General features: G+C 47.3%; 1 protein-coding gene across 1 annotated transcript in view; it reads right to left on the minus strand.

The window, feature by feature from the left end:
* Positions 1–8,154: 8,154 nt before the first annotated feature.
* COL4A1 (collagen type IV alpha 1 chain) overlaps positions 8,155–22,374 on the minus strand; it is a 153,917-nt gene continuing 139,697 nt past the window's right edge. The window contains exons 46-52 of the mRNA XM_042930212.1: positions 22,178–22,306; positions 21,120–21,218; positions 19,941–20,153; positions 18,538–18,715; positions 14,133–14,247; positions 11,980–12,152; positions 8,155–9,656 (exon numbers count right to left, since the gene is read on the minus strand). Coding sequence (XP_042786146.1) covers positions 9,575–9,656; positions 11,980–12,152; positions 14,133–14,247; positions 18,538–18,715; positions 19,941–20,153; positions 21,120–21,218; positions 22,178–22,306 — 989 coding nt within the window. The 3' untranslated portion in view covers positions 8,155–9,574. The remainder of the gene's footprint in view (positions 9,657–11,979; positions 12,153–14,132; positions 14,248–18,537; positions 18,716–19,940; positions 20,154–21,119; positions 21,219–22,177; positions 22,307–22,374) is intronic.

Consider the following 22,374-nt stretch of genomic DNA (forward strand, 5'->3'; position numbering starts at 1 on the left):
CAAAATCAAACCATTTGTTCCTCTTCTGTGCCTCACCGTCACTCTCGCCACCATCAAAACTAGTACTCGACGCTTCTGAACTGGGATCGTGTTGGTACTGGCTCCAGGTAGGACTGAGTGAGCACACCCCAGCCTGTCTCTCCATGATGCAGTAGCCAATAAAGGACCAGCAGCAGACAGACCAGTGAAAAAAAATGGGTTGAGACATGCCACCAAAGCAGTGGGAGAGTTCACCACATTTCTCCTTTGCTCCCATCCCCCTTCAGCCCGGCTGTGGCCGCAGTCCCAGGAAGTGTGCACAGAGTGAAGGAAGTAAACACCAAGGTATTGTGGACAAGAGATCAAACAGAGGGACCTCCAAACACTGGCAAGTACTGGGAAGGTGACAAGGAGGACAGACCTCGAGAAGAAGTCTGCAAAGTTGTGTGTGAGCTCTTGGGCCCATCTTGGGTCTGTGAAGATGACACTGTGGCTCTAAGGGCCATGCCAACAACGTGGAAGGCTGACCCCACCACTCACACCCCAAGGAGGCGCAGGGTGGCATTCGAGCAGGACAGATCCGAGTGGCACTGCAGAAACGGATGTGACCCTGGAACCACAGACCACGGGAGCCAAGCTGGGCCCTGGAGTCTTGACCCTGACCAGACTGATGTCCTGCCAGAAATATCCACATTTCCCACAGGAGGAACACACAAATCTACAGGTTCAGGAGGTTCCAAGGACCCAATCCATGCCCAGACGTACCATAATCAATAACATGAAAATTGAGGACAATGAGAAATCTTCAGAGCAGCCTGAGAACATCATTTCTAGAAGAGTAATGATTCGAATGGCTGGGGATTTATTACCAGGAACTGCAGAGACCAGAAGAAGAGGAAGTCAAACACAGTTTTGATTGCCGGGAAAAAGAAAGCTGCCAGAATGCCATGGGCAGAGGAAAAACCCTTCAGGAAAGGTGAAGTAAAGATATTTCTAGATGAAGGAAACCTCCAGGAACTTGCTGCCAGCACACTTACTCTAAGAGGATTGTCAAAGGAGGTTCCTCAGACACAAGAGAAAGCCTGGGGTGCCGGGAATACAGGAGGAGAGCAAAAAAAAAAAATTTTAAGATGTTGCAAACAGAAAACAAGTGATAAAAAGCTGTATCAATAGCCAAACACAGAAGTCATGACATTACGCACGAACACGGGCTAACCATACCAACTAAAAGACAGAGATTGTCAGAGGGAAATTTTAAAACAACTCAACTATACGTTGTCGTCAAGAATCTCACTTCAAATGTAATGATATAGGTGGATTAAAAGTAGGAGACTAGAGGGGCGCCTGGGTGGCGCAGTCGGTTAAGCGTCCAACTTCAGCCAGGTCACGATCTCGCGGTCCGTGAGTTCGAGCCCCGCGTCAGGCTCTGGGCTGATGGCTCGGAGCCTGGAGCCTGTTTCCGATTCTGTGTCTCCCTCTCTCTCTGCCCCTCCCCCGTTCATGCTCTGTCTCTCTCTGTCCCAAAAATAAATAAAAAATGTTGGAAAAAAAAAAAAATTAAAAAAAAAGTAGGAGACTAGAAAAGATGGAGTGAGTGGCTTGATGAATATCAAAGTAGATTTCAGAGCAAAACAATACTTTCCAGGGATAAAGAGGCACAGAGTGTAAAGATAAAAGCATCAACTCATCACGAAGACATAACAAGATTAAATGTGTGTACACCTAATAGCAGAACTTGAAGAAAAAAAAAAGACAGGGCAAACACTATCCTAACTGGAAGAAGTTAGAAAGTTCCTAAGTAACATCAGACACTCCAACCCTCATCTCTCGATGACTGATAGAAATTTAAGGATATAAAATAACTGAACAATACCACCAATCAAATGGATTCTAGCTGACATTCATAGAACAATCTATGAACACTAGCTGAATATGTATTCCTTCCAATCAAACATGGAACATTTACCAAGAAAGATCTTACCCTTTACCCTGCTAAAATAAACCTTAACAAATGTAAGATCACTGAAATCACACACAGTGGGTTCTGTGATTGTAACAAAATAAACCAGAAATCGAAAACGGGATTATAACGGGAAAATCTACAAACACTTGGAAACAAAACAACTTCCAAAATAACCATGCATCTAAGGGAGTAGCAAAGAAAATTAGAAATTATTTTGAGGTGAAAGTAGATGAAAATACAATATCATAGGATTTGTGGGATACAAAAATAAGTGCCCACAGGGATATTTGTAGCATCAAATGCTTGTATTAAAAAAGAATAAAAGTCTCAAATGAATCATCTAAACTTCCACCTGCAGAAACTAGAAAAAGAAGAGCAAAATAGCCCCAACATAAGAACAGAAAAGGAAATAATAAAGATACGAGTTTTTAAAAAAAACAATAAAACCGAAAGCAAAAAACACCAATAGAAATCAATGAAACCAAATGTAGTTTTTTGAAAAGATCAATGATATTGATAAACTTCTAACAGGTTTGACAAAGAAAAAGACAAAAGATATAAATTATCAATAGCAAGGGAGATATAAAGGGTGTCACTACAGGCTCAATGAACACAAGGAAAAGGGGATTCTGAGAACAACTCTACACACATAATTTTGACAACTTGCAATGGATTAATTTCTTAAAAGGAAAAACTATCAAACTCATCCAAAATGAAATAGGTAATTTGAATAGCCCTGTCACTATTTTTTAAATGATCTTATGATTAAAAACCTTGCACAGGAGAAATTTGCTGGTCCAGATTTCACTGGCAACTTCTACTAAACATTTAAAGAATACCACCAACTCTTCCAGAAAATAGAAGAGGAGGGGTATTTCCCAGCTCATTTTTTTGACCATGACATTACCTGACACACAAACCAGGCAAAAACAAGACAAAAAAGGAAAGGTACAAATGAATTTCCCTCACTAGCACGAGCACAAAAACCTCCAGGTAAAATATCAGCAAGTCAAATCCAGCAAAATGTAAAAATGATACACCGTGACCAAGTGTGCTGTATCCTGGAAATTTAAGACTGGCCCGACCTTCATTCGTCACTGTTATCCACAATATTAACAGTTTAAAGAGGAAATCTCCCATGATAGCTGATGCAGAAAAAGCACTTGACAAGATTCAACATCCAGTCACGATAAAAACTCTCCAGTATAAAGGCATCTACATAAACACCTACAGTTAACATCATACTTAACAGTGAAAAGGCTAAGTGCCTTTTCCTTAGGGCCAAAAACAAGGGAAGTATGTCCAGGCCCACCACTCCTATTCAACATTGGATTCGAGGTGCTGGCCAGTGCAAAAAATCAAGGAAAAGAACAGAGTGGATGCTGGAGTATGGAGAGGAAGGTATAGAAGGGTCCCTCTTCATAGAAAACATGAGTGTCTATGCAGAAAATCCTAACAAAGTTACAAAAAGAAATCCTCCTAGAACTATGAAGTGAACTTGGGAATGTCACAAGATCCAAATCAATATACATAGAAAAACCAATCATATTTATGTAGATTAGATAGGTACGATTGAAAGTTAAAAATTTTTGAAAGAATTCCTCTAACAATGGCTCTTAAAAAACACTCAGGTACAAATCTAACCAAAATGGACACAATCTGTATACTGGAAACTATAAAATGATAATTAAAACATCAAAGGAGACCATAAAATAAACATTAAAAAAAACCATCAAAGAAGACCTAAATCAATGAAAAGACATACCATGTTCTTGGAATGTAAGAGATTCAGTATAGTAAAGCTGACAATTCTTCCCAAATTGATGAATAAATTTAATACAATTCCAATCAAAACCCCAGAAGGATTTTTCTGTAGCCAAATCCCAAATTTATACAGAAAAGCAAAGAGACTCAAGTAGCTAAAACAATTTTGGAAAGGAAGCACAGAACAGGAGGAATCACACCAACTGATGTAGACTTACTTTAAAGCTAAATTAACCAAGAGGGCACAGTGTTGGTGAAGGCAGTCACACAGATTGATGAAACAGAGTAGAGTCCAAAAACAGACCCGCACAAATCAGCAATGTAAAGTCAGCTAAATGACGAGAAAGTAGCCTTTCTCAACAACTAAACAATTGGATAGCCATATGTGAAATAATAATCTAAAACTTACATGTCATTTAAAGAATTAGTCAAATGGATCCTAGAACACTGGTGGCCAACTGATTTTTGACAAAACTGTCAAGACTATCCAATGGGGAAAAGATAGTCTCTTTAATAAATGGTGTAAGACAACTGGATACACACACGCAAAAGAGTGTAGCTGGTTCCCACCCTCACACCACGTACAGAAATTAATGCAGAGTGGACCAATGACCTAACGTAAGAGCGAAAATCATAAAACACTTACAGGAGAACATAGGGGTAAATGTTCACGGCCTTGGGTTTGGAAATGCATTCTTTGATATGACATGAGACCGAGCAGCCAAAGAGAAATAGATAAATTGTAACTAATCATGATTGTAAAATTTTGTGCATCAAAGAACGTTATCAAGAAAGTAAAAAGGCAGCCAACAGGACGGAAGAATATATTTGCAAATCGTGTATCTGGTAAGAATCTGCATACAGAATAAAGAACATTTACCAAAAAAAAAAAATTTTTAATGGGCAAAGGACTTAAAGCTCTTTCTTCAAAGAACATACATAGATGGCCAACAAGCACATGAAAAGATGCTCGACATCATCAGAAATTAGGGAAATGCAAGTCAAAACCACAAGGAGATACCACCTCACACCCAGCGGAAGGGCTACAGTCAACAGAAAATGGCACGTGTTGGAGACGATGTGAGAAATGGGAACCGTGGCACATTGTTGGTGGGGGTGGAAAACAGTTCAGCTTCAAAGCAAAAGAATCTGATGGTCCCACAAAAAGTTAGACTCCAGTAACCACAGGACTCGTCAAGGCCACTTCTTGTTACCTACTGCAAAGAATTGAGAGCAGGGATGTCAATATGGAGCCGTCATGTTCACAATAGCCAGAAGGTCCCAACAGCCCACACACCCATCAGTGGATGAATGGCTAACCAAACTGGTATATCCATCCAATGGACATTCTTCAGCCGTCAAAACCAGCGAAGAACTGACATGTGCCACAGGGTGGGTGAACATCCAAACCATTATGCTCAGTGAGAGAAATCAGACACAGCAGCCACACACTGGATTATCCCACTGCATGAAATCCAGAGTCAGAAAATCCAGACTTGCAGCCGACTGGTGGTTTCCAGGGTTTGGGAGCCACTGTTGACTGGCTCTGGATTCGGGGTGATGAAAAATACCTCTAGTTAACATAGACGTAGTGAATTCACATTGCGGCTGTCCTAAATGCCACTGAAGGGTTGGCTTTCTGGTGGTGAATTTTAAGTTATGTGAATGTCATCAATTAAAAAAAATTACAAGTGGGTCACAGATCGCAATGTAGTCAGTGAAATCATAAAGCTTACAGAAGAAAACAGGAGAAAATCTTAGTAACCTAGGAGTAATCAAAAAGTTCTTAAACACAATACCAAAAGCACATCCCATGGAAGATATGGATAAATTGGACACCATCAAAATGAAAAACCTTAGCTCTGTGAAAGATACTGTTAGGAGGATGAATTTGCAAATCACCTATCTAGCAAATGGCTGACAAGCAGAGCATCCAAAGAATTTTTAAAACTCAACAGTATGAAAAGGGACATTTTTCAAGTGGGCAAAATTTAATAGATACTTCAAAGAAGAGGAGGTGTTGATGGACAAACACACACACACACACACACACACACACACACACAAATGCCATGAAGATGGTTGACGTCATTAGCCATCCAGGAAATGCAAATTAAAAGCCTGACCACACACCACTACCTATTAGAATGGCTAACAAAAACACACTGACAATTCCAAACATTGGGGAGAATGTGGGGCTCTCACACATTGCTGGAAGTAATGCAGAATGGTACAGCCACTCTGGAAAACAGTCTGGCAGTTTTTCACACTGTCAAACATACAATTATCATATGACTCGGCAATCTTAGTCCTGGGTACTTACCCTAAAGAAATAAAAACCCGGGGCACCTGGGTGGCTCAGTCAGCTAAGTTTCCGACTTCGGCTCAGGTCATGATCGCGCGGTTCATGGGTTCCAGCCCCACGCCGAGCTCTGTGCTGACAGCTCGGAGCCTGGAGCCTGGTTCGGATTCTGTGTCTCCCTCTCTCTCTGCCCCTCCCCTGCTCACACTCTGTCTCTCTCTCTCAAAAATAAACACTAAAAAAAAAAATTAAAAAAAAAGAAAAACCTGTGTTCACAAAAACCTGAACATGAATGTTTATTCTCTATCCATTATCACCAAAAACTGGAGATAACCCACACGTCCTTCGACAGGTGAACGATGTGGTGTATTTATATAATCCCACTGAGCAATGAAAGGGAATAAGCCATCAACGCACACGATAATTTTGGAGGAGTGTCAAATGCATCACGGTGGGTGAAGGACCGTCTCCAAGGTTACACACTCTATTATTCTGTTCATGAAGAGGTGTCACAGTGATGGAGCTCGGTGGTTGGATGCCAGGGTTAGGGTAGGGGGGATTTCAGTGGCTCAAACTCTTCTGTGGACTGATTTGGATTATGCTTACATGGACCTACCCATATGTTACAATCCATAGACCTGTCCATCAACATAAATCAACTGTACTGTAGGAGAATTTTAAAAATAAAACATAAAAGCTCCTCTCAGAATAACGGACAGGATCTGGGGCACCTGGGCGGCTCAGCTGGCTTAGTGTCTGACTCTTGATTTCAGCTCAGGTCATGATCTCCTGGTTTGTGTGGTCGAGCCCCGAGTCAGGATTCTCTCTCTCTCTCTCTCTCTCTCTCTCTCTCAAAATTAATAAACATTTAAAAAATAAAAATGCACAGGATCTGAATGTTGGGATCCAAGGTGTCATTATCATCTTCTTTGCACTTTCCCATCTATACACACCTGTATCTAGTAACTAGTGATTTATAATCAATCAGTTTTAGGGGCGCCTGGGTGGCTCAGTCGGTTAATCGCCCGACTTCAGCTCAGGTCACGATCTCGCGGTCCGTGAGTTCGAGCCCCGCGGGCTCTGGGCTGATGGCTCAGAGCCTGGAGCCTGCTTCCGGTTCTGTGTCTCCCTCTCTCTCTGCCCCTCCCCCATTCATGCTCTGTCTCTCTCTGTCTCAAAAATAAATAAACGTTAAAAAAAAATTATAATCAATCAGTTTTAGACACAGAAACAAACTCTCCCAATGGCCGCCACATCTGTTCCTTCAGTAAGAACCCAGCCTGATGGTTTCAGTGTTCTGCACAATCCCATGCATCAAGGGAAGCAAATGAACCCTTCTTTCTCACCAGTTTTATCACAGATAGGTGGGAGGTGACTGAACCTACACCTTGAATGATGTTTCCTGATCAAGCATGGGAAGTCACATTCACACTGTCCCATATCTTCCTCACTACAGCAATGGCAGGTACGACAGCCCAGAACGTTGCAATATTTAGAGCTTTTCCTTTCTTTTTTTTTTTAAGTTTATATACTTATTGAGAGAGAGAGAGAGAGTTGGGGGAGGGGCAGAGAGAGAGAGAGAGAGAGAGAGAGAGAGAGAATCCCAAGTAGGCTCTACGCTGTCAGCACAGAGCCCATGTGGGGCTCAAACCCATGAACTGTGAGATCACGACCTGAGCCATAATCAAGAGTCGGATGCTCAACTGACTGAGCCACCCAGGAGCCCCTAGATCTTTTTCTTGGACACACAGGGTCAGACTCATTTTCAGGGATCATGTTTTAACCAAGTTTAAAGAATCTGGCATCTTCTTTCCAACTTTAAGTAAGACTTATGCACCTATCGTTGCATAACCACAATCTCGGTGCTAATCCCTACCGAATCTTACTTTTAGTGGCTGGAAATGTATGTTGTTCATATCTGTTTATCTGTTTATCTTGTATCTAACTGGGATTTGAAGAGTGGCAAATCCTTGGTACACATACAATGAGTGCATGGATGGGTGGGTGGATGAATGGATGGACAGAAGGGAGGGAGGGAGGAAAGATGAAGAAGATCAATCGGTTTTTTCTTTGTAGCAATTTCTGTAAATCACACCCAGTCTGGCTCTCATTTGGAATAACTGCAAAATAAAAATGATCTAAGGCATGCAGCGCTTACAAATTTATTAGTGGCCGGTGCAGTAACTTTTAATGTTTTTGTGGCAATACTAGCAACAAATTAATAAAAGCTTAATTTTTATACAAATAGTTTTATTACAAATTTGAATTTGTAAGAAATACACATGTAAAGAAATTACATAAAAGGCCTTAGTAGTCTTAAAACCGTGTTGGAGACTTTTGGCGCAAGGTCATTGCCTCACATTGACAGTGCAAGGTCATTGCCAGTGGTCAATCCTGCTCTCCTGTGATCCGTCCGCTCCCTGCTGACGTCTGCACGCAGCTCGCCGGAGCGAGCAAGCCACCCGGAGGCACTTACACGGGGGGAATACTGATACTAGGGTTCAAATGAGCTGTTTTGCACACCAGGCCGCAGAACGACGAATACGAAGTAAACGAAGGCCTTTTACGGTTTTGCTGGTTCTGAAGTCAGGTCATTCGGTTGTGATTAGTGTTTAAAACCCTGAAGACATTTAATACAGAATACAAACAATAAGCTCAGAGTACATGTTTCACTGGAGCAGACGCCGCGCTCGTGGACCTGGGTTTGGCTTTGGCGATACACGCATTTTGGTTTGGAGGTGAACAACGAAAACGGGACGTGTCACATTCAACACCCGGGTGTTTAAAAATCTATGTGAAAGGACAACACAGTCTTTTCAAGGAAGAAACTACGTAAGCTTTATTTTAACAGTGGAAATGAAACAAACCTTTGACCTAATCGCTGACATCTATATAAATTACTAAAATAATATATATATTTAATTTCCGCCTACTTTTGGACCATCTTTATTCCACAGGAAATTTGTGATTTCTGCACAAGCAGCTGCATAGTACCACACAGAGCAGAAAGACCTACATTTACGTCTGGGGGTTGGAAGATTCGGCGGCTGAGCCATTCCATCAGCAGGCCCGGAACACTGTTCTCGCGGGACCCACTCGTGTACGGGCCCAGGGACCTGCGCTTGGAAACAGCTTGACGGTGACGTAAACAAACATCCCATCCGGGGGGAGGGAATGCACCTGTCCCAACACAAGAGTGGACACAGGCGTTCAGACACAACGGAAGGCCCCGCGCACCTGCTAGCACCCTTTGGTTTTCTGATGGAGTTCGTACTTCACGCATCAGTGCATTGGCTTCAAGAACAGACTTACACTTTTATTTCATCAAAAGTGCCATTTGGTGCGTCACTATGACAGCTTATCATGCTCTTTGTTTCTCCTTCAGCGAGTAGAGGCCACCGAAGCGGGGTGTGCTAGTTAGGCAAATTCCTATAAGGCACTTTACGGCTTTCATACTGGACAGTGAGGTACACAGGATATATTTCTAGGGTTCGTTGCTGTTAACAAGAGAAGGGGGAGAGGAGGGAGTAGCACCATGTTGTACGTTAGCTGAGGGCCGGGTTTCATTATGTTCTTCTCATACAGACTTGGCAACGGCTGACGTGTGTGCGCAGCTCCCCCGCCTTCAAGGTGGACGGCGTGGGCTTCCTACAAGGCAACCCAGAAACCAGCAGTCAGCGCCGCTGCTTCACGAGGCAGGCGAGCCCCTCAGCAGCCCCCACCTTTCCTGGAGCCCCGCCCCAAGGGGCCAGATGAAGGGGGTGGGCCCAGCCCGTGACAAGCAGCGACCACTGCTCGTCCTGACCTAGTGGGCACCGCGCTGGGTGTCACCCGCCCTCACAGTGCGGGGAGGGACAGGGGCCGTGCACGACATCACGTTCACCCCCATGCGCAGCCGTGAGGCTGGTGGAGGCCCAATTGCACGCACAGGTGAGGGCACAGCCACAGCCATCCCGAGCCTGTTGGGCTCTAAAGTCTGAGCCACTCCCAGGGCACCGCACAGCCTCCTTGGACTGTGACTTTCCCACTCCAGCCTTTCTCCTTGACCAGACCACTCGCTCCTCCCAGGGAGGAAGGTGCTCTTCTCTGTGACCCTTCACACACAGAGGGAGAGCTCATTAAACATTGGTTGAAGGGTGTGATGAGCAATGAATCTGGAACAATTAACCAGACCTCGAAATACTTTCATAAGCTTTTGCCAGATTTCTATGCAGGTGGTCGGACTGGAGGCCACAGGGGAAGACAGTTAGTGTCCCAAATGCTCTTTGATCCTAGGAATTCTGTCTTAAGTTGACCATTAGTGGGGTGAAGTCAGAACCGAAGTTGGCACTAACCAAATTCTATTAAAAAGGTAGCCACAGAAAACAAGTAACTTGTCCTCAAATTAAGGCTGCTTCTAAGCAACTTCTATGAAAACCATATTCCCCCCAAACTAATTATTTAAATTAATAGGATCTTATCTAATTTTGTTTTAGTTCATCGTACCAGGCTGCTGTTCTATTAACCCTATAATGGAAGCCCGAGAACCTGATATACCTGCCGAGTGCTCAGCACTCGGATAATGGTTAAGCTTTATCCGGAGAGTTGATGTCAAGCTTCCAAATGCCTGCAGGGTTTCATGTACGCTATGAATTAGGTCCCTGGTGCTTTTTTGGTGCTTAAAGAATTACAAACAGAGAGTGTGTTGCTCTGTCTTTTATGATCTAAGCCCAGGAAGCGAGGGGCTCACAACAGAGTTCCAGAAAATTCTCTCTGAAAAGGTAAAGGCAGAAAGGCTTGTCCCCAGGGGCTAGCAGCACTTATTTCGGGAAGGAACAGTAAGCATTGGGGCTCCATCAGCCTCCGTGTCTGCCCCAGCAGGGGATGGGACCAGTGCTGCCAAAGGACAGAGGACTCATCATGTGCTCCCCTCCATCCCCACCGTGCAGGCCCCACACTGACTTCAGCAAGGTCAGCAGCCATTTGGGACAGCTGTCATAAAGGTGAAGTGATGCTAGCGGAAAAGAAAGGTAAGGTCCTCCCTATCAATTTCAGCTGCACTTGTGCCAAAATTCATGTTTATTTGCATGGGTTTAATAAAGTCTTGCTTCATCCCTCAGAACTCACCCTGTACATACACTGGAGTCAGCACTACAACTGCTAGAAGGCAAATACTGCCCTTTCCTCTCTCACCGATGTTAAATGTGCAATATTTTTATTTTTTGAATTTTTAAAAATGTTTAATTTATTTATTTTGAGAGAGTGTGTGTGTGTGCAAGCAGGGGAGCAGCAGAGACAGACGGCAGGAGCAGGGGTGGGGGGAGAGAAAGAGAGAGAGATTGCCAAGCAGGCTCTGAGCTGTCAGAGCCCTGAGCCCCACGCAAAGCTCGATCCCACGAACTGTGAGACCATGACCTGAGCAGAAATCAAGAGTCAGAAGCTGACTGAGCCACCCAGGGGCCCCAAATATTTTTAAATGCTCTGTTTAAAGACTCCAGTTGCTTTAACTACACTGTAGTGGCGCCACCTACAAAAATGGAAGAACTGAACCCATAACTTGAGATCTGCCTTTGAAGTCTGACCCGGTTATCTGTCCACACAGAACAGAATCGAATATTCATTACCTCCTGTGGAACACACATTCCTAATCAGTTTTATAACCATCCAGAAGACCAAGACTGAAAGCCCCAAAGGCGGCTGAGCAGCAGAGAGGTCCCGCTCCAACAGCAGAGAGGCGCCCCCCAGCAGAGGCCCTGCCCCTACAGCAGAGAGGCCCCGCCCCAGCAGAACAGAGGGCCCCGCCCCAAAAGCAGAGAGGCCCCGCCCCAGCAGAGGCTCTGCCCCAACACCAGAGAGGCCCCGCCCCAGCAGACAGGCCCTACCCCAACAGCAGAGAAGGCCCTGCCCCAGCAGAGGCCCGACCCCAGCAGAGAGGCCCCTCCCCGACACCAGAAAAGGCCCCTTCCCAGCAGAGAGGGCCGCCCAGACTTACTTGAACATCTCGCTTCTCTCGATCGTGGCAAGCCAAAAGCTGTACGCGTTCGCGTAGTAATTGCAAGTCCCACGTCCGTGGCACTCGATGAATGGCGCGCTCCTGAACTCTTCCAGACAGGACCCGGGGGATGCCAGGGCTTGGCCAGAACCTTCGGCACCAGCACTGGTGTGCTGTGGAGCAAACGTGAGCCGTGGGTCAGATCCCCGGAACACCCAAGTGCCCGCACTTCCGACGGCCTGCAAGCCGGTCCGGGCTCCACGAGTGGCATGGGGCAGTACAGGACCCAGCGGGGCCGCCGCCGCCCCCTAACTCGGCATGGCCAGTCCGGCTTCATCAGCACTTAGAGAAATGCTGTCCTAGTTATTATTTTTGAAACACTTGACACCTCCTCTAACTTGGGACAGAAGAAACAGCCAAAATGTGTAAATGATGTTGGAACCCATACATGCGAAATCAAGCTTTCTAATCAACATCCTGGAGGATAATTAAAATCCTGAATTTGCTGCATTGGATGCTATGTATCCTTTTATAAGGCAAAGAACAATCACCCATTACTTGCCTTTAAAAAGAGAGATCATTTAAATAAGAAGAAAAAAAAGTAACCACTACTGTAACTTAAAATGCACTTTAGTCTAATGGGTTCAAGTAGGATTTACCTGTGCTCAGAAACCAGGGCCATAAGATAAATGACCCCAAATGAGACAAGACATTCCAAAATCCACCATGACTATTATTTCAGACGTGAGAATTTCAGGGCCCTTTGAAGACAAAGCTAATGCCCTCCATTCCCAGATGAGGACTGGATGACGCTAGAACATTCTGGATCTGACAATGGTCCCAGTTTTGAGGCCAAGCTGAGACAAGAACAGGGGTCTCCAGACTGTGGGGCCAGAGCCCCTCCACCTCCCCACAACGCCCCTTAAGCCTGGGAAGTGATGGGGAACTTGTTCCCTGGGACACCATTACTTTAGTTTGCTCTTGATTTAGGGAAATTACGGGCAATCATTGTTTCACATCTTCGTAGGACAAAAGGCTTTCCTGAGGCTCTTTACTCCTTGGGCCAGGGGCTACTTGTGTCATCATGAGGTTCTGCTGAGTATTTCTTATGATTATACAGGCAAAACATTCAATCTGTCTCATCACTGCTGGTGTCTTGACTTCTCTACACTGTAGTTCTAACTTTTTGGCTTTCCCAATCAAGTAGTTACCATGCAGTATTTAGAATCATCAAAGCAACTAACTTTCTGGGTGGCTGCAAATTCTCTGGTCCTGTTGAAGAGTCTACCTGAAGCATCATCAACCCAGGAAATCTCACAACCAAACGTGAATACAGACACAAGTGCTTTAAAAGCGCTTTTCTGGCACCTTCTGCACTTGGGATCACTGCAGCAGAAGAAAATAGTTATGAAGCCACTTTCCCAGTCAATACATAATAGGCTAGAGATCATCTGGGGGTCAAAACGTCCAGGCGGCCATACCTGAGACTGAGGAGGGGTGGGGCTTAGTGGTGAGCCAGAAGGTTTCCGTGCAGGGCCCTTACTGTGGCTTACCCGGTACAACCTGACCTAACCTGACCTGACCTGACCGGTTCAGAGCCTTCATATATGCAATCACTTCTTTAAACTGAGGCAATAAAATAAAGTAACCAGCCACCATGGGATCACAAGCAGGTGCCATATTTCCTTTGTTAACTGGTATTTCAGGGGTGGGCACATCGGGGACCTGGTGTCTGGGACAGCTGAGTGGCAGGAGAGTGTCCTCATACTCCCAGACACTGGCCAGCGCCCCTGCTGCCTCTGCCCGATGCACACCACTGCTTCAGGCTTGCATGAGCTGCCTGAATGGGCACCTGTCTCCTCTCCTCCTGGGGAGACTCTCTGACTCCCGGAAACCTTCTCCTGGTGTCCCTGCCACCTAGTTCTGGAGCAGCCCCTCGGGAGGCAGGAGGTAGGCTCCGGCCGGGTGCAGGAACAGCTGCCATCCACATTGGAGCAGGCCAGGCCCCTGGGGATGCTTTGAACTGGGCGGCCCAGCAAGGGAGGAGAGGCCTGCCCGGCATGAGCCAGCCAACTGAGGGTGGGAGCATGGGGGCGGTGGTGGTGTTAGCGGGAGGCTCTTCAGGGGTGCAGGGAGTTTCCCCAAATGCTCACCATCACGAAGGAATAGCCAATCCAGAGGGAGGACCAGCCGCTGGGGCACTGCGGAATCTGGATGGTCTGGCTGTGCACGGCCATCACCATGGCCGGAGCCTCGCACACCGCACACCTGGAAGGTACAGAGCAGGGACCCTGAGCACGGACAGGGACAGGGACAGCAGGACAGGGACAGCACAGCACAGGATGAAACCTGTTTGTTCTCTTCTCCTGTGCTGTCACACCTCCTCTCCACTCCCGCTTTCTGACCCAACCACATGCTTACAACACGGCTGACACGCCCACAGCTGACTCTCACTGATTTGATAAGCCCACCTCAGTACTAGAATAATAAATCCCCAAGACACCCAACACTTGCTGTTTAACCATCTGCTTTGGTGGAGGGGCCGAGGGACCGCTGACTTTCATTCTCTCCTTTGCGCATTCCAGTGTTTTCCAAACTTTCAACAATGAGCGTGGACTTTAGCAAACACAATTAACACTTAAGAAGAAAGAGTTGGTGAAATGCAAGTGCTACAGCTTCCAGAACTCAGCACTTTGTTTTCAGCTAAGAATCATCTTCGATCTAAGAAATACATGTAGTGACGTAGAGGAACTAACAAATAATGCATCGGAGGCTGGATGTCCACGTGAGCCTGCCTCAGACTTACTCCAGACTCGATGCCAACAGACCGGTGGCGAGACCCTGTCTGTTCCAGGCGGGGATGGACAGCGGGACACTGCAGTGCGAGTGACCCCCAAAGAACCCTCTCTAGGACAGGAGCTTCCCGAGCTGGGATGCCAGACACTTGGCCACTGGGACCGTACCCAGGAACAAATGAAGACAACGCACAATCTTCTGACTCAGACCCGCTCAACTCAGGGAACCCTTCGATGGCAGGGCACCGTTTTGTACAAGAAAAAAGAATTAAGCACTAGCAGTAAAATAATCACATTCAAGTCACAAAATGAACAGAGTGTTAGCAATGCTGACGAATGACTACAAATGGTGTTAATAATTACACCTAGTTATGCCGGAACATTTGCATGAAAATGGATGAGAAGTGGGCAGAGGCCTAAATTAGTCATTCGATTTTCCGTGGACGTGTGTGCGTGCGTGCGCACAGCTTTCTATTTTATTCACGCAAATGCAGATGAATTAAAAGCCTCGGTTAAACAACAGTTACCGAAATTGGCCTGTACATCTGCTACCATCTGTCTGCCTGACACGGAAAGCAGAAATAGAGCATGGCAGACGGACGGCATTTGATGTCAGGCTCTCTCTGGGCTCAGGGTTTGGGAGGGGGGCTCGTCGAGAAGGTCATCCTGACGCCGCCCCATCAGATGGATAAGGGAACAGGGTCACAGACGGGAAGAGCTGGACAGCCCCTTGAAATTCAGACGGTTGAATCCCCCGGGTTATTCCGGCAAAGGCTGAGGCCACAGAGAGCGTGTCAGAGCCAGAACTGGGGCGCAGCAGCCCTGCTCTCCTAACAGTGGCCCTTCCGCCAGAACAATTAAACAATCAGTAGCGTGCGATAACTCAAGTCGACACGAAGCCAGAAATGTCTGCCCTGTTCTCAGGATGAAGGCAGAAAAGTTGCCAGCTTTTCTGCTTAAACGGAAGGATTCTGTGTTATTAACTCTTTCGAAAGGTTAAGCTTTAGGACCTCCCCAGAATAACCCGAAAGGCCCAAGACTTCACACAACCACGGGGTGAAAGTAACCATGGAAACTTGTGGGCTCAGAGACCAGAATGGAAGCACTGTTCCAAAGGGAACGTGAGACAGCAGGCTGGGGGGGGGGGGGGGGGGGGGGGGCAGGTTTCAGGATCAGCTCCAGGACATGACTGATAAAGTCCCTGCATGCTGAGCCTCTGGGGGTCAGGTAACAGAGATGCCAGGGGCTGAAATGTACAGGGCTAGGGCACCAAAGCATGCTGTCAGGGCGGGGGGGGGGGGGGGGGGGGGGAGGGTCTTTCTGAAAGTGAGGGGGCCACAGGGGAAAACAAATCTGAGACCCAGGCTGATTTGGGAACATCACAAACGCATGCCACAGCCCCTTCCCTCAAGCAAATGGAGGTCAAAGGTCAGTTTTATCAAGGAGGTAAAATAGCAAACAAACATGAATAATCGTTTTCTACCTGTTGTCCAAGGGAAGCTGAACAAAAATACAAAGGTGGTTAGTTTTCCTTCCGGTACAGCCCACATGGTCCTGAGCGTGGAAAGCCTCAACAGCGAAAGTCACAGGCACTCGCTGACATGTGTAAACGACTGTCTGTTTTGAAAGGTGCCGCCCGGAAGTGTGAAGAACCTTTTTCCCATTTTAAGACCCATAAAGTAAGTTTCTTACAGCTCAAAAAAAAAACAAAAAAACAAAACAAAAACAAAAACAACCCAAACCCAAAAAAGCTATCAGGAGATAGTTTAATGTAAGTCAATCTACAGTTTTTATATTTTAATATTAGGGCACCTCCCAGCCCTTCCATCCTGGGGTCCCGTGTGGTACAGGTCTCTGAATAAGACTGATCTGCCAGGACCGCAGAGCCAGAGACAGGTACCAGAACCCGAAATCCTCCCCCAAATCCCCACGGCCTGGGGCTCCCAGCACTGGTTCCAGCGCTTACTTCCTGCTCCCTCTTCCCACTGACCATAGGACCCTGCCTTACCCTTCTTCATAGTCAAAAGCTGCCTGGTTCTTTAAAGGGAGCGTAGAAAGGCTCAAGTTAGTCCCCACTCTCACCTCCCTGAAGCAAACTTGTCCTGCCTTGTTATTCTGTTCATCCTTTATTACCTTAGTGTGTTAACGAGTAAAACTACAGAACGGCTTCTTGGTCACATGAATTCATACCTTTGTCACTTTTCTATTAGTTCTGAGTACAGCTAAGGAATCAGCTTTTAACTAGAAGGAATGAGACAAAAATAGGACCTCCATGCACTTCTCAGTCATACTAATTCCAATTTCCGGTATTAGTTCCTATCAGGCAGACTCTGGGGGACTTGAAAACATGCTCCAGACATTAATTAGTGTGGAAAGCACTTCATTTGGCAAGCTGCTTGGTCAAACACATGAATTGCCAGTGGGAATTCACCCTAAGGAAACAAAAGTTAGTGGGGGGGTGGGGAGTACAAAAAATCTCGATAGGTATACATTTTTATGTATACAACAAATCTGTATAATCTTTTTGTGTATAAAGCACAGATATACAGAATGTCTGCGGTATTAGTTTCATAGAGACACTTCACACCCATATTTGAGCTCCTGCATTAAATACCACTGAACTCTGCACTTAGAAATGGTTAAGATGATGGGGCGCCTGGGTGGCTCAGTCGATTAAGCACCAGACTTTGGCTTAGGTCATGATTTCAGGGTTTGTGGGTTCGAGCCCCGTGTTGGGCTCTGTGCTGACAGCTCAGAGCCTGGAGCCTGCTTCAGATTCTGTGTCTCCCTCTCTCTCTCTCAAAAATAAATAAACGTTAAAAAATTTTTTTAATTTTTTTTTTTACGTTTTTATTTTATTTTTGAGACAGAGAGAGACAGAGCATGAATGGGGGAGGGTCAGAGAGAGAGGGAGACACAGAATCTGAAACAGGCTCCAGGCTCTGAGCAGTCAGCACAAAGCCCGATGCAGGGCTGGAACTCGCATACCGCGAGATTGTGACCTGAGCCGAAGTCAGACGTTCAACCGACTGAGCCACCCAGGCGCCCCAAAAAAAAAATTTTTAAAAAGAAATGGTTAAGATGATTGATTTTATGTCTATTTTACTACAATTAAAATAACAACAAAATTTTTAAATTTCAAAGCGGTGGGCGATTTAGAAGAAAAAAATATTAAAAGGCTCCTCGGGGAGATAATTATTTAAGAAAACAAAGTTTAGAATGCTGCTCTCAGGCCTGCTGGGGACTCCAGGGATGTTGCTTCATGGGGGAAAGGGCGACCAGACCACCCCAGTGAGTCACACAGAATAGGAATTCTGCCCCAAAGCTGGGCATTGCCTCTCGAAGGCATCACACTGTAATTCTGAAAGAGGACAGCTTGGGACACCTGGGCAGGGGTCAGTCAGTTAAGCGTCTGACTCTTGATTTGGGCTCAGGTCATAGTCTCACAGTTCATGAGTTCAATCCCTGCATCAGGCTCTGTGCTCATAGCACAGAGAGACTCTCTCTCTGCTTTAGGACTCTCCCCATCCCTCTCTCTGCCTCCGCCAGTTCTCTAAACAAACTTAAAAAAAAAAGAGAATAACTTTTATACCAAATGATTTTATGTCTGATCTCTATTACAAAACTCTGATATCATAAACAATAAGCTGGCAACAGGTCAAAAGCTTTGGGGAAAAAAAACGAAGCAACAACCTCTGCCTAGACTACAAGCAGTTTTTCTTCTTCGATTATATACATCTGCTCCTACAAGTGCCCGACTCACCTGCTAATGAACGGTCTGATATTGTCACCGGCGATGGGCGCCATAGACATGGGCATGGGCTCAGGGGTGGACAGCCAGTAGGAGTAGTCATTTCGGGAGGCGAAGTTACACACGTTGTTGATGTTACAGAACAGGAAGGGCATCGTGCTGAACTTGCGCAGGCAGCTCCCAGCCGTGCCTACAGCCACAGGGAGACACAGGTTCAAGTGCCGGCTCTGTGATCAGTCTGCCTCCACACAACACAACCATTAAGGTGGAAATAAAACTGCTTTCAATTACAGGCAGAAAGGAGGTAAATACACCACACAGGCAAGTATGGTTGTAAATGAGCATTAACTTAAATTTAAAGTGATTCAAGGCAGAAGAAACCCTATAAAGAATTATGTAGGATATTTTGATTAAGGGAAACACACCAGTTTATCAGTAGAGAAAAATCTTTTATAAAACTGAACCCCAAAGTTGCTACGGATTCTGTCTCCCTCTCTCTCTGCCCTGACCCCACTCACGTTCTCTCTCTCTCAAAACTAAATAAACGTTAAAAAAAAAATTTTTTTTAAACGGGTGCCCGGGTGGCTCGGTCGGTTAAACGTCCGACTTTGGCTCAGGTCATGATCTCACTGCTCACGAGTTCAAGCCCCGTGTTGGGCTCTGTGCTGACAGCTCGGAGCCTGGAGCCTGCTTCGGATTCTGTGTCTCCCTCTCTCTCTGCTCCTGCCCTGCTCACACACTCTCTCTCAAAAATAAATAACCACTAAAAAATTAAAAAAAAAAAACTGAATTCCAAAGGAAATTTATCGCGTGGCTCCTGATCCAGCGGACAGTAACCCTGAACAATGTCTTCAATGACTATCTTGCCGAAAATGCAGATTCTCCTTACAGGCGGCTTGTTCTTTCCAACCTCCATAAAGGTTAACGTGCGTGACACTGCACTAACTTGGTGAAGGACGTCCAGTGGGGACGAGAGAAATGACAGCCAACGGACAGCTGTCCCATGGAGACTCACCGGGGGTGGGGCTTGGAGCCTGCAGAGAGACTCAGGACAGGGGCGCACGCTTGGGTTTTAGCCAGAGCACCTGTAAAGCTGCCCTATTTTAAGAAGACCGACACTAGCTGTGAAGCATGTATTCCGGAAATCTTGACCTACTTGATAGTTTGAAGACCAGATCAAAAGTTTTATCAATTTAAAAGCTTTCAGAGACTCAGCCTTGACATTTCCCTGTGCTAATGAGGCAGCTGTTGAGCTGGTGGTTGGTCGTGTGAGGGGGGAGGGAAGCGGAACCAGGCCCTCTTCTCGCTAACGACGTCTCTGTGGCGCTCTGACATGCGGGGCCAGGGACAGCTCTGCCGGCCTCGGCACGCCACGAGTCTGTGTTGGATGAATGCACGCGTCCCCGAGGTCTCACCCAAGTCCTGGCCGTGCGCCCGCTCGTTGCCTTGCACGTAGAGCAGGGAGTACCCGTGGTAAAGAATTTTGGTCCCAGGAGGACACTGCGGGTCGTCCGTGGTCTGACTGTGCCGGGTCACCAGGAAGCCATGATCAACAGATGGGGTGCCTGGGGGACCCATTGATCCTGGCAACCCGTCGGGACCTGGTGGGCCTGGAAACCCTCTTGGACCTGGAAGACAGAGAGGAGTGAGCTTCCCCGGGTGCAGACAGGTGCCCTGGGATAACCCGCCTCCACGCTGCCCCCCTTTCTTTCCCTTTGCACAGACCCCCCCACAATGCTTGAGAAACACGGTGCTCGGTGCCAAGCAAACGCTCAGAAAATGGAGTCCAATATAAACACAATATGTGAAAAGGAATATATGAGGGAATGTGTCATTCAGACAACATTTGGGGGCTCCTCCAAGGAGGAAGGACCACAGAATTACTAGAAAAAAAAACTCCTTTTAAAAGGTGGCTTCCTGCCATGGCAGCCCAGCACCGCGCAAGGACACAGGGTAGTGACAGCGCGTCCTTCCCCATCCCCTCGGTAGCTACGCTGTCTGCAACGCTGCTGGCTGGCCTCCTGCTGGGCTGGGCCCCCCCCCCCCGGACCCCCCCCCCCCCCGCCCTTCCAGTGGAGGCCTCAGCCTTTACCATCTCAGTCAACATGGGACAGCGGAGTGTCCGCTTCCTTGGGCAGCACACCGACTGCATTTCATGCCGGATGGTGGCCTCTCGGCCACCACCGGCATCATCATCCACCCCTCCTGTCCACTGCTGATACACAATTTCTGTGGCTGCAGCCTGCTCCCCACCCCCACCACAGGAAGCCCCAGGCCGTCGCTGCTGGCCATCTTCTAACAACATCTGGAAATCACTGGCTTAGATCAACATCTGTCTCTCCACACGGAAAAAATGACAACTTTACCTCTTCTAGATGAGCTTATTTGCTCTTAACACACACACACACACACACACACACACACACACACACACACACAGACTTCCTCGGAAATCTTGCAGGCGATGTTTTCAATTCCATTTTGCAGGCGTCTGCACACCTGACTTCCAGCGTGTGACCCAGAGATGCAAGCAGAGGGCAGCTGGTGGGGTGTGGCGGGGGGGGGGGGTGGGCAGGGTGCCGCAGCAAACCTACCAGGGGGGCCAAAGGGTCCCGTCTCTCCTTTCTGGCCAGGAGCACCGTCAAAACCGGGAACACCTGGAGGTCCAGGCAAGCCCACGGATCCTGTCACACCTGTGGGAAAGTGAAAGGAGCTGGTGACAAAGGCCTGGAGCACAGGCGGGTGCCTCTTTGTCCTCCCTTCTGAAATGTCTCTGTAGCCTAAGGCCGGCAGCAGCAGTGACACTGTTCTCCCAGACAGCCTGGAGCCCCTCCTGTGAAGCCTTGTTGGCACCGGCCGCATCCAAACTGGCGTTCGCAGGGCGCGGGCCCCACCGTCTAACCCAGACCGCACGCAGTCCCCCCCCCCCCCCACCCCGCCCCGCCACCTGGCTGCTCACTGCTACCTTGTGGCACCTGGCTTTGGGAAAGGCAGTGACGCGGCAGGGAGGGAGGGCTGTGACCCAGTTTTGTGTTCTCAATCATCTTCCCCAGGCCGTGTTTCCGCACCCCAAGTAATTCTTACGTGACAGACAGACCCGTGGACAGGTCTTTGATTCCATGTGGGCCCTTTCTTCCCAGGTAGTTTAAAGTGAAATTTTCACGGATGCCTCCTCCTAAGTATAGAGTCTTCCTTCCCCTCTACCGTCCAGCCACCCCTCACCAGCAGCTCTTAAGACAGGGAGGGCTCAGCCCAACTAAGCAGCAAGTGCCAGGTCGGGTGTCTGGGGACCCCAAGCACGAGCACAGGCCACTGTCAAGGCCCATTCTCATGGTTCCAGATCAATGCCTCCAGCCACCTCTTGTCTTCTAGCTGAACAAGATGGTCTCTGTGCTGCGGCCCATGTCTTCCCCGAGTGAGCACAGGTCCCTGGATGTTCCTCTGGCTTCTCCTGTATTTTGTTCTGGCTTTTGAGTTCCCTTCAGAAACTTCATTAGGTTTTGATATCCATTAAAGGAAATCAAGAAAGTCCTATTCAAATATACACCTGTATGGCCGTCACCCAGAGACCCTGGCTTGGGACACATTGGTGAGGAGCAGACCCTGCCCTATTTCCTTCTGACCCCACACCTCCCCTTTGCTAGTTTCTTACCTTGCTGTCCTTTGGGGCCTGGTGGTCCCGGAAGCCCCTTCAGACCTGGGGGACCCTCTGGACCAGGGAGTCCTGGCTCTCCTTTGATGATGTCGTAGGGCCCTGGGGGGCCTGGGGGCCCAGGGAGGCCTGTGGGAATCAGGGGGGCCACCGGTCAGTTCCACTGTCAACATTCGTGGGAGCAGATCCAAGCATGA

The sequence above is a fragment of the Panthera leo genome, chromosome A1 (genome assembly GCF_018350215.1).
Source record: "Panthera leo isolate Ple1 chromosome A1, P.leo_Ple1_pat1.1, whole genome shotgun sequence".
Classification (NCBI taxonomy): domain Eukaryota; kingdom Metazoa; phylum Chordata; class Mammalia; order Carnivora; family Felidae; genus Panthera; species Panthera leo.